Source organism: Phalacrocorax aristotelis, chromosome 2, assembly GCF_949628215.1.
Source record: "Phalacrocorax aristotelis chromosome 2, bGulAri2.1, whole genome shotgun sequence".
Lineage (NCBI taxonomy): Eukaryota > Metazoa > Chordata > Aves > Suliformes > Phalacrocoracidae > Phalacrocorax > Phalacrocorax aristotelis.
In genome coordinates, this window is record NC_134277.1 from 141,976,979 (window position 1) to 141,990,979 (window position 14,001).

At 38.0% G+C, this 14,001-nt stretch overlaps 1 protein-coding gene across 4 annotated transcripts in view; it reads right to left on the bottom strand.

Annotated features, from left to right (window-relative positions):
- Positions 1-302: 302 nt before the first annotated feature.
- The window catches only part of RAD54B (RAD54 homolog B), a 67,797-nt gene continuing 54,098 nt past the window's right edge, over positions 303-14,001 (bottom strand). For 3 of the 4 annotated variants that reach the window (XM_075085403.1, XM_075085404.1, XM_075085405.1), the window contains 8 exons: positions 13,078-13,285; positions 12,396-12,535; positions 10,927-11,217; positions 9,360-9,535; positions 6,887-7,148; positions 5,469-5,535; positions 4,980-5,180; positions 303-739 (listed from right to left, as the gene is read on the bottom strand). In XM_075085403.1, the coding sequence (XP_074941504.1) occupies positions 522-739; positions 4,980-5,180; positions 5,469-5,535; positions 6,887-7,148; positions 9,360-9,535; positions 10,927-11,217; positions 12,396-12,535; positions 13,078-13,285 (1,563 nt within the window). In that variant the 3' untranslated portion in view covers positions 303-521. Of the gene's footprint in view, positions 740-4,979; positions 5,186-5,468; positions 5,536-6,886; positions 7,149-9,359; positions 9,536-10,926; positions 11,218-12,395; positions 12,536-13,077; positions 13,286-14,001 lie in introns of all 4 variants that reach the window. The other variant, XR_012659266.1, reaches the window with a different exon arrangement.

The window sequence follows — 14,001 nt, forward strand, 5'->3', positions numbered from 1 at the left end:
AGAATTTTGGACCTCAGTGGCTATTGCTCTGAGTTTCATTAAATTGTAAATTGAAGGGCACAAACATCTCCCTTGTTACAAAGCCAAAGTTACACAGAGACATAACTTTTCACTGACAAAACAAAAACCCAACCAGACTCTTGTTAATAGCATATACATGTATATAGAATTGCCTAACCTTATAAAATTTGGCTGAAGAGTTACCAGCTTTTTAAGCAATAAATCATTATGATCAAATGAAAACTATAAAACAAAGTAGACATACATAGGAATGCGCATAAAAACAAGACTGGAAAGCAAAGTTAGTTTTAAAAATCTGTATTATAATTATAGTAAGTATGATTAACCTAGTAATAACTGTAACTTTGTACAAATACCAGGAATCACAGTTACCCAGAAACCTCGTCAGAAATACACAAAACAGAACTTGGCAAAAAGAACAAAAGGTAACTGCACATCAGTTGTTTGCTACACCTATGAGGAGGAGGATGCAAGCGGTGGGGAAAGACAATGAAGTTTTATTAGGTGGGGGAAGTTGGACTGGTTACGTTCTGGAAGATGAAAGAAACATTCTCTTTTACCCTTTCAAGGAAAGGATCAGCTAGAGCCTGATGTTGCCCAGAGAAATGTTTCCATTGCATCAACTGTGACATGGAGAGTGGTTTCTTTGAATTAGGTTTCCCATGGTTTTGTCCAAGCTGGCAACTTCTAGACACAGAAGGCTTGTCTGAGGAAGGACCTGAAAAAAATGATGCAGTAGGCTAATCAGAGATAACCAAGACAGAAAATTTCAGTCTGAATCAATAAGCCAGTTGGTGATAATAAATGAGAGAAAATAGAACAGCATATAATCCTTCTATGTCAATGCAAACCAAACATATGTATTCACAGTAGGAGGGAAAAGGCTGTTTCCTGCTCATCGATTGAATTTATCAAAACCACCATATGCTAGCATAAAGACAAATCTTTTTGCAAATGTATGGGAAAGGAAATATCTTATCTGATAACTTCCTTTCTTCTCTCTTCCTAATTCTGTGACATTTGGGGTGCTCCCAATCTTTAAGTAAATCTGAATCTGGAAGTATGTTGCAGCAAAACTCACGTTAGCTTCTATTTCCTCCCAGAGGAGTCATTTCAACCAGCTAAGTATAGTTTAAACGGCTATTTCATTGACTTAGCACACTAGAGCTGGATCTCTAGTGCACTCTGTACATCCAGGTTATGGCAAGTTGTTCAATATACACAATACTGTATATCACAGTAAGGAAAAGTTTGTTCCCTGTGAAGCACAAAGAGAGGAATTAACTTTGAACAAAGGTTTCTAATGCCCCAAATAGTACCAGGTCCTTGCAGGGTATGTCACACATTGCTGGCTTCATGATTCATCTAATAATGCATGTGACAAACGAAGAAATTGGTCTGCTGATTTTAACCAATAACCGCTGTTATTGGTTTAAAACCTGTTGTCAAATGTTTTCATAGCAGTGTTACATGCTCCTTAGGAAAGACCAGTGATATGAGCAGCATGATGACTGGGTTTTTCAAACTTTTGGAGAACCCATGAAGACTCATATATGCAAGACACTCATTTTGACTGACACATGGTGCACATTTGCCCTAGACTTAAACGGACTTTACTGGCCAGAAGGAAATTTAGAAGATATGTACTACTCAAGTCCTTACAGATTCTGTGTTCCTAACTCCATAAACTAAACTATGATCAAGTAAAACTTGATCTGATCTGAAAGCCAGCAGAATAGCAAGTAACCCATCTGCATGATCCATACAGTTAATTGCTTCAAGACTCCTTTGGTTTGCTAAAGATGCGTCCAACATGAATGGACAACAGGAGCTCGGTCAAGAATATCCAGTCTCATTGGTATATCTAATGATGATCGTTATGAAAAGCTCATACATTGTGAAGACTGTATTATATTGCATGGCTCCTCTTTTGACACATACTTGCTAGAAATAGAGGAGACAAATCAGTGAAAGTTCTTGGCCTTTTCTGTGTGGCAGCATCTACCCCCATTCACCTGGAATCTGGTTCCCTGATGAAGTAATTTGACAGCTTTCTGTTCTTAGGAAAGGCAAAGAGAGCAACTAGCGGTAGCTGCATTCTGAGGTGACCAAACCAAAGACCATGACTGACAACAGCTTGACTAGGGAACTGATGAGCCAGTTTGTCCTCTGCTCTTTAGGAAGTCAAACCTTCCCCTCACTTTATCACTTCCACCAAAGTCTAAGAATGACCTTCAGGTTTTGCCTTGATTTACTGCCAAACAGGTTCGGTTCACTAGGACCAAGATATAATTACCCTTGAGGAAGTCTTGGTTACGTTCACTGTCTGAGATCCAAGACACTAACGTTGTGGCTGAATTGATGGAATCAATATGTGTTCAAAGCATAAGATAAGCAGTCAAGAGTGTTAAGACAATCACAAAATGCTAAATAAAATCATATGCACCAGTGTTCATCACCATAATATTATCAAATCTCTCTGGATTTCTGCAGTCCTGAAGCTCTACCTGCCTCACTGCACACCAGTGAGAAAATCTAGCTAACATTTAACATTAAAGGTGACTTTTTCACACGAATACTGTAATAGTAGCTAAGTGGAGGCTGGTATATTTTAGAACATCTAAGTAATGCTCATGCAAAAACAGAGGTCTAATTTTTCAATCATTAATGAAAGATACAAAGACAATGGAATCAATATGTGCAGCAAAAATACAGGAGAAAGTCAAATTCTATGGCTACAGAAGCACGGTCTTTCACTAACCAAGTCCTCCCATTTTGGGTAGAGTGAGATGAGAAAGGAACATAACTAGCCTGCTACCTGGAGACATGCAAACCATCAACCAAAACAGTCTTACTGGGTCTGTTTTACTTAATTTCATGCTCATATCTGATGAACACGCACTCTTGCAGGCATTTCTTTGGCTCTTCTTATTGTGGTATCTGTATGCATTTAAAAGGTATCAGTATTGGTAACTCATTATCGCATCTGTGAATACTGTATATGGATATTTCATGCCCAAAGGAAAGAAACATACCAGGGCAATAGACACTTCTTCCTTTAAGGAAATTGTTGTGGTTTAACCCCCAGTCAGCAACTAAGCCCCACACCGCTGCTCGCTCACTCCCCCCTGCTCAGAGGGGGGAAGGGTAAAAGTGAGAAAACTCATGGCTGAGATAAAGACAGTTTAACAGGCAAAGCAAAAGCCACCTGCGCAAGCAAAGCAAAACAAGGAATTCATTCACTCCTTCCCATGGGCAGGCAGGTGTTCAGCCATCTCCAGGAAAGCAGGGCCCCATTGTGCGTAACAGTTACTTGGGAAGACAAACGCCATCACTCCGAACGTCCCCCCCCTTCCTTCTTCTTCCCCTAGTTTTATATGCATGATGTCATATGGTGTGGGATATCCCTTTGGTCAGTTGGGGTCAGCTGTCCCAGGTATGTCCCCTCCCAGCTGCCTGTGCACCCCCGGCCCACTCGCTGGTGGGGTGGCGCTGGAAGCAGAAAAGGTCTTGACTCTGTAAGCGCTGCTCAGCAACAACTAAAACATTCCTGTATTATCAACACTCTTTGCAGCACAAATCCAAAACATAGCCCCATATCAGCTACTATGAAGAAAATTAACTCTATCCCAGCCAAAACCAGCACAATGACCTATGAAAATGAAAATGGATGGGATGTAAACATAACTTATATTTGGTTTCGGGTTTTTTTTGTAATAGTGCTAACAAACCTATACACCTGTATGCAGCAAGGTAGTAAAACAATTTTGATATGCCAGAAGAACAAGAGAGACAGGTTCCTGCAGAAATGGCACGTGTAAATATTTGCAACTTGGTGTTGTGGTTTCAGCTGGGATAGAGTTAATTTTCTTCACTGCAGCTGGCACAGTGCTGTGCTTTGGACTTAGTATGGAAACAAAATTGATAACACACTGATGTTTTGGTTATTGCTGGGTAGTGCTTGCACTAGTCAAGGACTTTTTCTAGCTTCCCGTGCTCTGCCAGGTGCACAAGAAGCCGGGAGGGGAGGGGGCACAGCTAAGAGAGCAAATTCAAACTGGCCAAAGGGATATTCCATATCATGTAACGTCATGCCCAGTATGTTAACTGGGAGGCACTGGCTGGGGAGGGAGGCAGCAATCACGGCTTGGGGACGGGCAGCGTCGGTCGGCGGGTGGTGAGCGGTTGTATTGTTTGTGTTTCTGGGTTTTTTTTCCTTTTTTTTCTTTTCCATTTTATTATATTATCATTATTGTCATTATTATAATAATCATTATTATTATAATTATTATTTCTATTGTAATTATTAAACTGTTCTTACCTCAACCCACAAGTTGGTTTTTTTTGTGCTTTTGCTCTTCTGATTCTCTCCCCCATCCCACAGGGGCGGGGGGAGTGAGTGAGCGGCTGCGTGGTGTTTAGTTGCCGACTGAGGCTGAACCACGACACTTGCGTTTATAACTGCCAACCTATTTTAATCATCCTGCATCAGCTATAGCTAATAACTGTGAAATAAAGGGTTATATTCAGTGATTTCTTGTATCGTTATCAAGATCTTCATCTGGTAGTGGCTGGTATACCTGTCTTCAGATAAACAGCTTTTGAACTAACCTTTACCAGCTACCCATTACTGTCCTTGAATATTTAGAAATAAACCACCATATAATGTCATTTGGTTGTAACGAATCACTAATTGAGCTGGTCATAGTTACTTCAAGGAATTAGGAGGCATGACACACAAATTGGTTGTTACTGCAAGGAATGAGTCTTTCCTCTCCATCCTGTGAAGGGCTCCAATGGATTAGAAAAATCAGCCAATATCTGGAAAATCCCATAATGAACTGCATTCCTTCACCCCTATTTTACTGAGCATCAGAGTCTTCTCCAGTGACTGACCGTATATTCAGGATGGATGTACTTTCTCAGCCACGGCCAGAGACAATGACAAAAAAACTCACTTTGATGGTCTTTCTTTCCCATACAGTCGCACTCAAGCAAGTCATGGGTAACACAGCTGGAATCTTCATGAAGTGTAAAGAGATTTCTAAGCTCCTCAGTTGAAAAATGGATGTGTTCAGTTGTCTTGGAAAGGTCTACAACTGCCCCAGAAAGGTCTTGTTTGCTGATCTGTCTTTGATAAATCTTTTCTTCTATTGAGCCTGTACTGAAAAGCAAAAATAGATTCACTGGGATAATTTTTGACCGATACTTTTCAAGAAAAGTCAAATACATTTCTTGATAACAATATTCATAGGAAATGCTAAACCACTATTTTCAGTTATTTATACAAAAGCACAGCAAAAGCAAACGAATGTGATGTCATTATTTTAACTGAATTCAGAACAAATAATATATATTTTTAAAGAACAAATTATTTCCAAAAACACTCCCTCCCTTTCTTTTACAGACAAAATTTCAACAGGGTACATCTGAGCACCATCTCTGACCTGTGGTTAGCAGTCTGTAGATATATACAGTGTGTTTCTGACCATCTCTCCACACTCTAGCCATTGCCTGAAGAAAACAAAAAGATGAAGAGCATTAACAGCCTGCTATACAGTGGTATGTCAACTAAAACTTGTAGCCTCCACTGATCGAAGTACCGGTTCTGCTAACTCATTCAAAAAGCTATTGTCCAAAGAAAGCATTCCTCCATAACTGTCTCTGACTGTTTTTATAGAAATCTTCTGGTATTAGCTATAAATGAATTTAGTAAATAAAGTATAGTAAAAAAAAAAGTTAACAAACCTAAATATAATTTACTTTCTGCCATTTAGGCTCTCCTTTCTTTCTGTGCACTATAGTAGGAAAGTAGGGGGGTCATTTCTTTCCTGTCAGAAATCCCCTCTTCGTATTTGTTTTCCAAGCATTAGCAAGTGTTTAACATTTCAGGAATACTCATCTTTCTCCCCCATCTTCAAAATTATTTTTTGCCATAATACATCTTTAAAAATGACTTTTCCATTTCTTTTAAAATTGTAAAATTAGTGTTTCACACCCCCTTTAATTCTTAAACAAACAAAATGTAACTGAGTACTGCTATATGATGTTTTTAAAAAGGTAAGGGTTACACCTACATACTGGGTACAAGTACCCACAACATGGTCTGCAGTCTTTGGCAACCTGTAGCAATTTTAACTGATTTAGCAGACTGTGTTTCAAGCAACAAGATGAATGACCACATGAAGGTACTAATTCACACTTAGAACAGGAGCAGGGCCAAGAATCAGAGCTTATTTCAGGTATGAAGCACACAGCATTTCTCTACAATTAGAAATTTCTTACTGTGTTCATAAAAAGATTTTCAAAAAATTGTTATCATTAAGGACTATTTTAACTGAACACTCTTATGCCAACTAAATAACCCCTTGATCCAACAGTGCCATTACAAGAACAGCACAGCACTGGCTTTGTGTTCTTTCTTTTGGCACCACTGCCACGTGATTTTCTCATTCTCTTAATTTTAATCAGAACCTCTCCCTCTTTCTCAGGTATTGCGAATCAACAGCAACATTTGCCATGCAGTCTAATAATGTTTTTCTTTTTTTTAGAAACAGAGCAACCTTCCAGTTAAAAAGAGGTCAGGAGAAAAAGGGGATACACGACTCTCTCCTCCCAAGAAACCAGAATTTAATCTTTTAATTTTTTACTGCAAGGGGACTTCTACTGATCCCAATAGATATAATATGACAGGGAAACATTAATTATTTTCTTCTCAGAAACAGTTTTCCTGCAGTATTGCACTTGTCCAGATGCAATGTGATAATTGGGTTGCAATAAGACATGTCAAGCCAGGCATTTCAAAATCAATCAAGAAATTATTTGATGCTCATCCCAACCCCCATGTACACGGTTGTTAACAGACCTGAATATCTGTAGCTGGATTCCAGTCGATATCATACAAGATCAAATGAGATGCTCCAACCAGATTCAGTCCTACTCCGCCAGCCTTTGAACTCAGCAAAAAGATAAAAGCTGGACTGAATTTACTATTAAAGGTATCAACAATCTGTTGTCTTTGGGAGACAGGAGTATGTCCATCAAGTCTAGTATAAGTGTATCCGTAACGTTTGCATGTCTCTTGTAATATGTTTAATGTCTGAGTGTAATTGGATACCAGTACAACTCTGTCAAACAATAAAACAAAGTCATCTTATCATCTTAGATCTTGGTAAAGTTAAAGTCCAATAACAAATTACTGAAGACATCTGGGAAAATAAAATCACAAATCAAGCAAAAATTACACATCAATCTACTCCTATTTCCTGAGACATAAAACATTTCCTATTAATTGGAAGCACATACTAGCTTTGGATGTATTATACCTACTGTCAAGCATTCAAATGTTAAATAATGAATGTTTTCCTTCACAACAGAACTTGGTTTAATGCACAGATTGCAGGGATCCAGAACCAACCACAGAGGTAGATTTATTTTAAAAATATATGTCTATTTATATAAAATAGCTGTTGTTAAGGCAGCATTTGCAGAGGGTGTTGTAGCAGCTAATAAATAATATATATATGAGACTACTTATTGGAAAAGCTACTGTGATCTTCTACAGACAACCTGAGAAAATTTTAATAAACAAAATCATGAAAGTCAAATAGGAAAGCAATGACTCTTTCCTACATTTTATGACTTAAAAGAACTGGGATGAAGGATGGTGAAAGATATAACAAACAATATAGTCTGGATTTTTGTTGTTGTTATTGTATTTAAAGCAAGATCAGTCTCTGGATCCCTTACACTAACAACCCATACTACGTCGGTGTTTTTTCTCTGTAATTTTGACTAAATAAGTTTCAGTGTTCTGCAGATCTAGAATTTCTATCCTCCCAGATATTGAGGATGATTCTACTGAGGGGACAAAGAAAGTTCTTTTGAATTTAAGCATAAATAACAAGCACAGTTAGGGCATTTTCTGCTAGACCTTGTTTGGAGGTCTATTATAATGTAAACTAAATGTTCAAAATTCCATCAAAGGTGCTACGTCTTTAAAAATAACTGCTGATTAAAAACAAGTACTGAAGAACTAGACAAATAATTTCAAGGAAAATCTGGTAAATTAACATTTTTAAATTGTTTTAAAGTTTTATTATTACAGTCGACTATACAATCGAACTACATCCAAGACTTGTTTGTAAAGACTTTGCAAGATTGATTTTTTTTGTCAACCAACCCCAAATTCACACCTTTGTTTTTACTCAAAGAGAATATAAGCTTTACAAGAGGACTGGAATTTGGTCTGTATATAGCAAAAACTTTTTAGTACTAATATGAGAGAGAAACAAAAGAAAAAGAGACACTATCAGCACTGAATTAAAGCAACAAAACTTTTAAAGGTGTAAAATAATGCCTCAAGGCCAGCTGTAACTCAGTAGCTGTAGCACTGATACAGGGAAAGGTGCTTTTTCCTGATACCTCTATTTCTTTTGACCTACAAGAACTAAAGCCCGTACATTTAGATATTTAGCTGTCACTGTTTTCAATGGATGTTGGGCATATAAATTATAGCATCCAGGAATTTAGGCTCAGCTTTCTGATTTGTAAGGAGAGAGCATCAGGAACAAATTCCACTACATCAGTGCCAGGAGGTCTGCTGTTACTTCCTGCTACAGCGTGTCCTATTTAAGCATCAATTTAAATAAAAGTTAAAAGCTAAATACTTTTGGAATAGCTGGGCTTTAAGGCATGAGTACATAGAAAAGTCATCATGGGATACAAGGTCATGTGAGATTTCCATGAATCAGCAATTCCACAGGAACTAACCACGTGCGTCCTATTACTCCATGATAAACAGAGGTTTTCCTACATGTCAGTGGCATTTACCACGGGGGAAATAAGCAGTTCCTGTGCGGGTTCACCTGTTGAGTCTTGTTGCCCTGAGCAGAAAAGGGAGCAAGCACTAAGCAGTTAAACATGATTAAAGAGGAAAGAATTTATCACCTAGTAACTGAAAATATTTTAGTGTAATTTAAAATATTTAATACATGAGTACTTCTCCTCAAGGAGATACAAAGCACTGGGAAGTCTTTGCAAGTGAAGATAATATGGCATAGTACAGGAGCTACAGCAAACTTGGGTGCTGGAACTCAGTGTCAAAAAATACTACGATTTTTATCCAGAAAAAATACGAAGAGCAACTTTGAAAATTATGTCAGCTGCAAATCCTAGTTTCGTAATTTAACATGGAAGAACCTGGAATGCAATGCATAAATATGCTTGGTACCTCTGCAAACAGTTGCTGTGCTTTTATTTTTAATATTACATCCCCATGCATTTGAAAAGCAAAACAATATCCCATTATCTCCCTTTTACCTGTCTTTCACACTTGCCTTTCAGTAGAGTTGAGCTCACGGATTGCTGCTAACAACTTCACCAGCACCTGCAGTTTTCCTGATTCTGTTTCAGAGAAAGTATCCAGAGTATATTCTTGTGGAAAGACGTCTATTAGACCTTCGTACAGACTGGACTCATCATGTTCATCAGACATAGGATCACAGCTTTTTTCCTATGGAAAATAAAAGGATTCAAGTTCTATAAACCTTCTAATATGTTTGGATTTTTTTTAAGTTTGCTATATTTTTCTTACAAAGACAAACGGAGGCATCAAAAGCTGCCACAAAGGAGTGTATCATGTGAGCATGACAACCTCCCACTACTGGATTGAAAGCACGGTTTTAAAACACTGATAGCGTTTATTTTGGTTTACAACCTCTAATCTAAGATGTTGCTGGCAGCTGAGTAGAAAGTTGAAATAATTAATACTGAAAAATGTGTTTTATTTCTACTTCTCCACTTAAACAACCACACAGATGTACACCCACAGCAAAGCCATATCTAAAACTTCAGGGAAAAAAATCAATACCCTGTTTATTCTTTCTAAATTCCATAACACCTTATTATGGAATTTCCCAGTCATTGGCTTTTTTTAGGATGATGTTGTAATTGCAGTTATACAACTGGAAATGAAGAAAAGCTAACAAGTAAAACAACAAAATAGAAGAAATACATGTAATATTTTGCTGTAATTTGAAAATCAATGTCTCAGGGGGAGGAAGAAGGCAAACTACTCAAACGGCAAAACCACAACAGTTATAAATGACTTGCACATATAGTCCTTTCCATCCCTATAGTTTCTCAAGAATTACACTTTCATGCACAAAAAAAATGCTAATGCTTACACTATGAAATAAAGGCAATGAACTTTACTTGGCAGCACTGAAAGTCACAGGGAGATGTGTGCTGTGAACATTGCCACAAGTCATGAAGAAAGTCTTTTAGTAAAGATTTACATTTCCACTCACCTTACTTGGACCTGACTAGTGGCCACCGAAGTTAATATTACCAAGTTCTAACTATTGCATTATATACCTATAGGAATGAGAACATTTCTATGGAAATAACAAGGTGTACATCGTGCTAGAATCCCAGGAGAAGTCGAAATGGAGACATCTAGTACCGCTGACATCTTGAGCCTGCAGCTCCCAGTGCCACTGAGCTTGAGAGAATGAAATTATCATGTGGACAGGAGGGTTTCAGAGGTACCAGCAGACAGAGTACACAGGATAATCTCTAGCTAATAGTGTTCTTTGTAGAATTCACAATTCACAATTATATGTATTTTTACAAATATTCAGAGACAAGATTAAGAGGGAAAATACAAGAAGAACAAGAAAATACCATAAGGTAATACAAAACTGGTGAGATAACCTCCCTGAGTACATTCAGAATTCCTACCACTTATGTTTTTGAAAGCAGATCTCCTAAAGCAAGTTGTATGTGGGAAGAGAGCATGGAAATGACCTTAAGTAACACGCACATTGACCATAACATAGTTTTAGTGACCTTTGCCTGCTGAAATAACTAACTGCAGGCACCCACCCCCAGGCAAATAGATACCTTTACAGCTTTAAACAGAAGACATGGATGATTGCAAAGTTTTTTCAAAGCTCCTATACATATTAGGTGAGGACTGTTTTCTAGCCTGCCTTGTAGACAGGACCTAATAACTCGAGAACTAAGCAGTTTTCGATACAATTCAAGTTGCAGTGCTGTTGGTCGGCAGAAGATTATGCTTTCCATTTTGGGGGGCAGAAATTTGTTTATAACCTCCTGTGTTCTCCTAAGAATAAAGAGTCCCGTGAGGCGCGTGAGTTCTGCTGCTCGTTTTTCTCCAAATTCCTTTTCCTCCTAAAAGAACAAAGCACAAAATTAATTATAATCTTGCATTTCATCACAATAATTTTCTGTATGATTTTAATTAGGTAGTTAAATAATATTTTAAATGTATGATACCACTCTCTCTGTAAGGGACTGTAATGATCAATTCTTCTCCAGTTATGTCCCGGTTTCAGCTAGGATAGAGTTAAATTTCTTCGTAGTAGCTAGTATGGGACTATGTTTTGGATTTTGCTGGAAACAGTGGTGATAATGTAGAGATGTTTTAGTTGCTGCTAAGTAGCGCTTACACTGGTCAAGGACTTTTTCAGCTCCCTGTGCTCTGCTGGGTGCACAAGAAGCTGGGAGAGGACACAGCTGGGACAGCTGACCCCAACTGACCAATGGGATATTCCATACCATATTATATCATGCTCAGTATATAAAGCTGGGGATGAAGGAGGAAAGGGGGGACGTTTGGAGTGACGGCGTTTGTCTTCCCAAGTAACCGTTACGCGTGATGGAGCCCTGCTTTCCTGGAGGTGGCTGAACACCTGCCTGCCGATGGGAAGTAGCGAATGAATTCCTTGTTTTGCTTTGCTTCCGTGCGCAGCTTTTGCTTTACCTATTAAACTGTCTTTATCTCAAACCATGAGTTGCCTCACTTTTACTCTTCCGATTCTCTACCTCGTCCCACCAGGGGGGAGTAAGCGAGTGGCTGTGTGGTGCTTGGTTGCTGACTGGGGTTAAACCACGACAAGTTAGTACCACTGCATTACCTTAGTTCTAGGTCTGGTTTCTAAAGTCCTATACAAAGGAAGGTAATGTCCCAGAAGATACCCAAGGCTTGAATTGTATTCTGGAATTTCTTGATTGATGCAATAAAATCATGCAGATTTTGCAATACTCTGGAGAAACTAAGAATGAATGAAGCATCATCATATGGTAATTTGCATGGCATTTTTGGGAATGTAAGGTGTTGTGAGAACAATTTTTGCCAGGTCATCAACAGGTGACTGAAATGACGTGGTCTCAACATGCACGTATTCCTCCAGCTCTCTTTCGAGAACAACTGATTTTGTTTCAAATAGGAAGGTGAAAAGCTTTTGCTACTATTAAACTTCAACTTTATTTTATTCCATAGAAGGCAACTTTCATAGTGTTGTCTATAAACTTTATTCTATAACTGTGGATTTTTAAAAAAAATATACCTTTGTTGCTGAAGGTTCTCTAGACCTGACAATTGGTTCCTCATATATCTTTCTATATGTGGATAAAGAACCAAGTATTCCTGGATTCACAAACTCTATTAACGCATAAAATTCTTGCAAGTCATTTTGGATTGGAGTACCTGGAAAGAGAAAAAAATAATCCTTCATTTGGTAACTTTTACTTGAAAATTATTGAAGTACAATTGTTGAATGCAGGGTTTAATGTTGGGAATGCATCCTGAAAACAGATGTTTTGTTTCAATGTAAATTACTCAGAGTACTGAATTAATCTAGATCTTTATCATGATTAATAAACTACTGACCCCCTAACTAAACAGACTGCACATCTTGCAGCTTTGACAAAGGAATTAAAAGTCAAGTTCTAAATCAATTTTATTAAATAACTACAAAGGAAAACAATGACTGCATGTAAACAGAGTCCTGATTCCCTTATGGAAGTTCCCAGGCTCCTTGCCTGTCCCTGAAGTTAGGCAAATTTTGGATTTATTTAAACAAAAAAAATTGGAAATAATCTGTTTTTACAAGACCCCAGATTTGTGCATTTAATACCAATTGGCAAAATTTATACTGTGCTCCTGCCATACTTAAAATAGTTTTTTCCTTTACCCCAAACTAATACTATTAGCACAGGTAAATATCAAAAGTTGCTACAGATACTAACCAGTAAGGATAATTCTCCTCTCACAAGACAGACTAGTGAGGGCTGTAGTTGTCTTAATAGAGCTATTTTTCAGGCGATGTCCTTCATCACAGATTAGAAGGTTAAATTCTGTAGCCTGAATTTGATCCAAAGATCGCAGCAGCATCTCGTAACTGATTATCAAAACTGAATGAAGCGGAGAACCGATGAATTCTTCTACTTTGTGGTCCTGCAGGTATAAAGGAAAATATGTCATGCAACTATTTCTTTTGAGATCACTCCTCATGTTCTTCAAATATCCAGGGTCTACAGAAATTTTTCCAGCATGACACAAGACATTTACTATCTCCTCCATGAGTCTGGATTATTGATTCTTTCCTAATTTGCATATGAAATATGGGATCTGATACAGCAATTTAGAGTTTAACCACCTCATTAAAAGAAAATTTATTATTCTTTTAGGCCTTCAAATCCTTTGAGACACATTACTGTGAAGGTGAAAAGCACAGGCTCCTTGTAACAACTTCCCAGTTCTGGCATTTAGGTAAGCTTCAAATGAATAATTAAAGCCAAGATAACGAAGAGGCATAAGTAACTGCCTGTACATTCACTTTGGACCTCAAGCTGCAGGGTGCAGTGATGTGATCCAGTAGGAAGCTACCACATTCCACCAACCTAAAACTCCTCTTGTAGTTTTGAATTGAATATGGTATTAACTTTGTTACAAGTCCTTAACATTGATGGGATGGCCGTCAGGTAAGGGCAGCCTGGGTCTGAGAAAATAGAGCCCAAAACTAGCCCCCAAAAACATGCCTGTCTATTGTTAATAAATGCAATTGATTTCTAAACCCTGTATTAGTGGTCAGAAAATGGCCGTGAGCCCCTTCACCCTTAGATACCCTTCAAACCCTTTTCCTTCAAAAGACATCAAAACTTTTGTTCAAC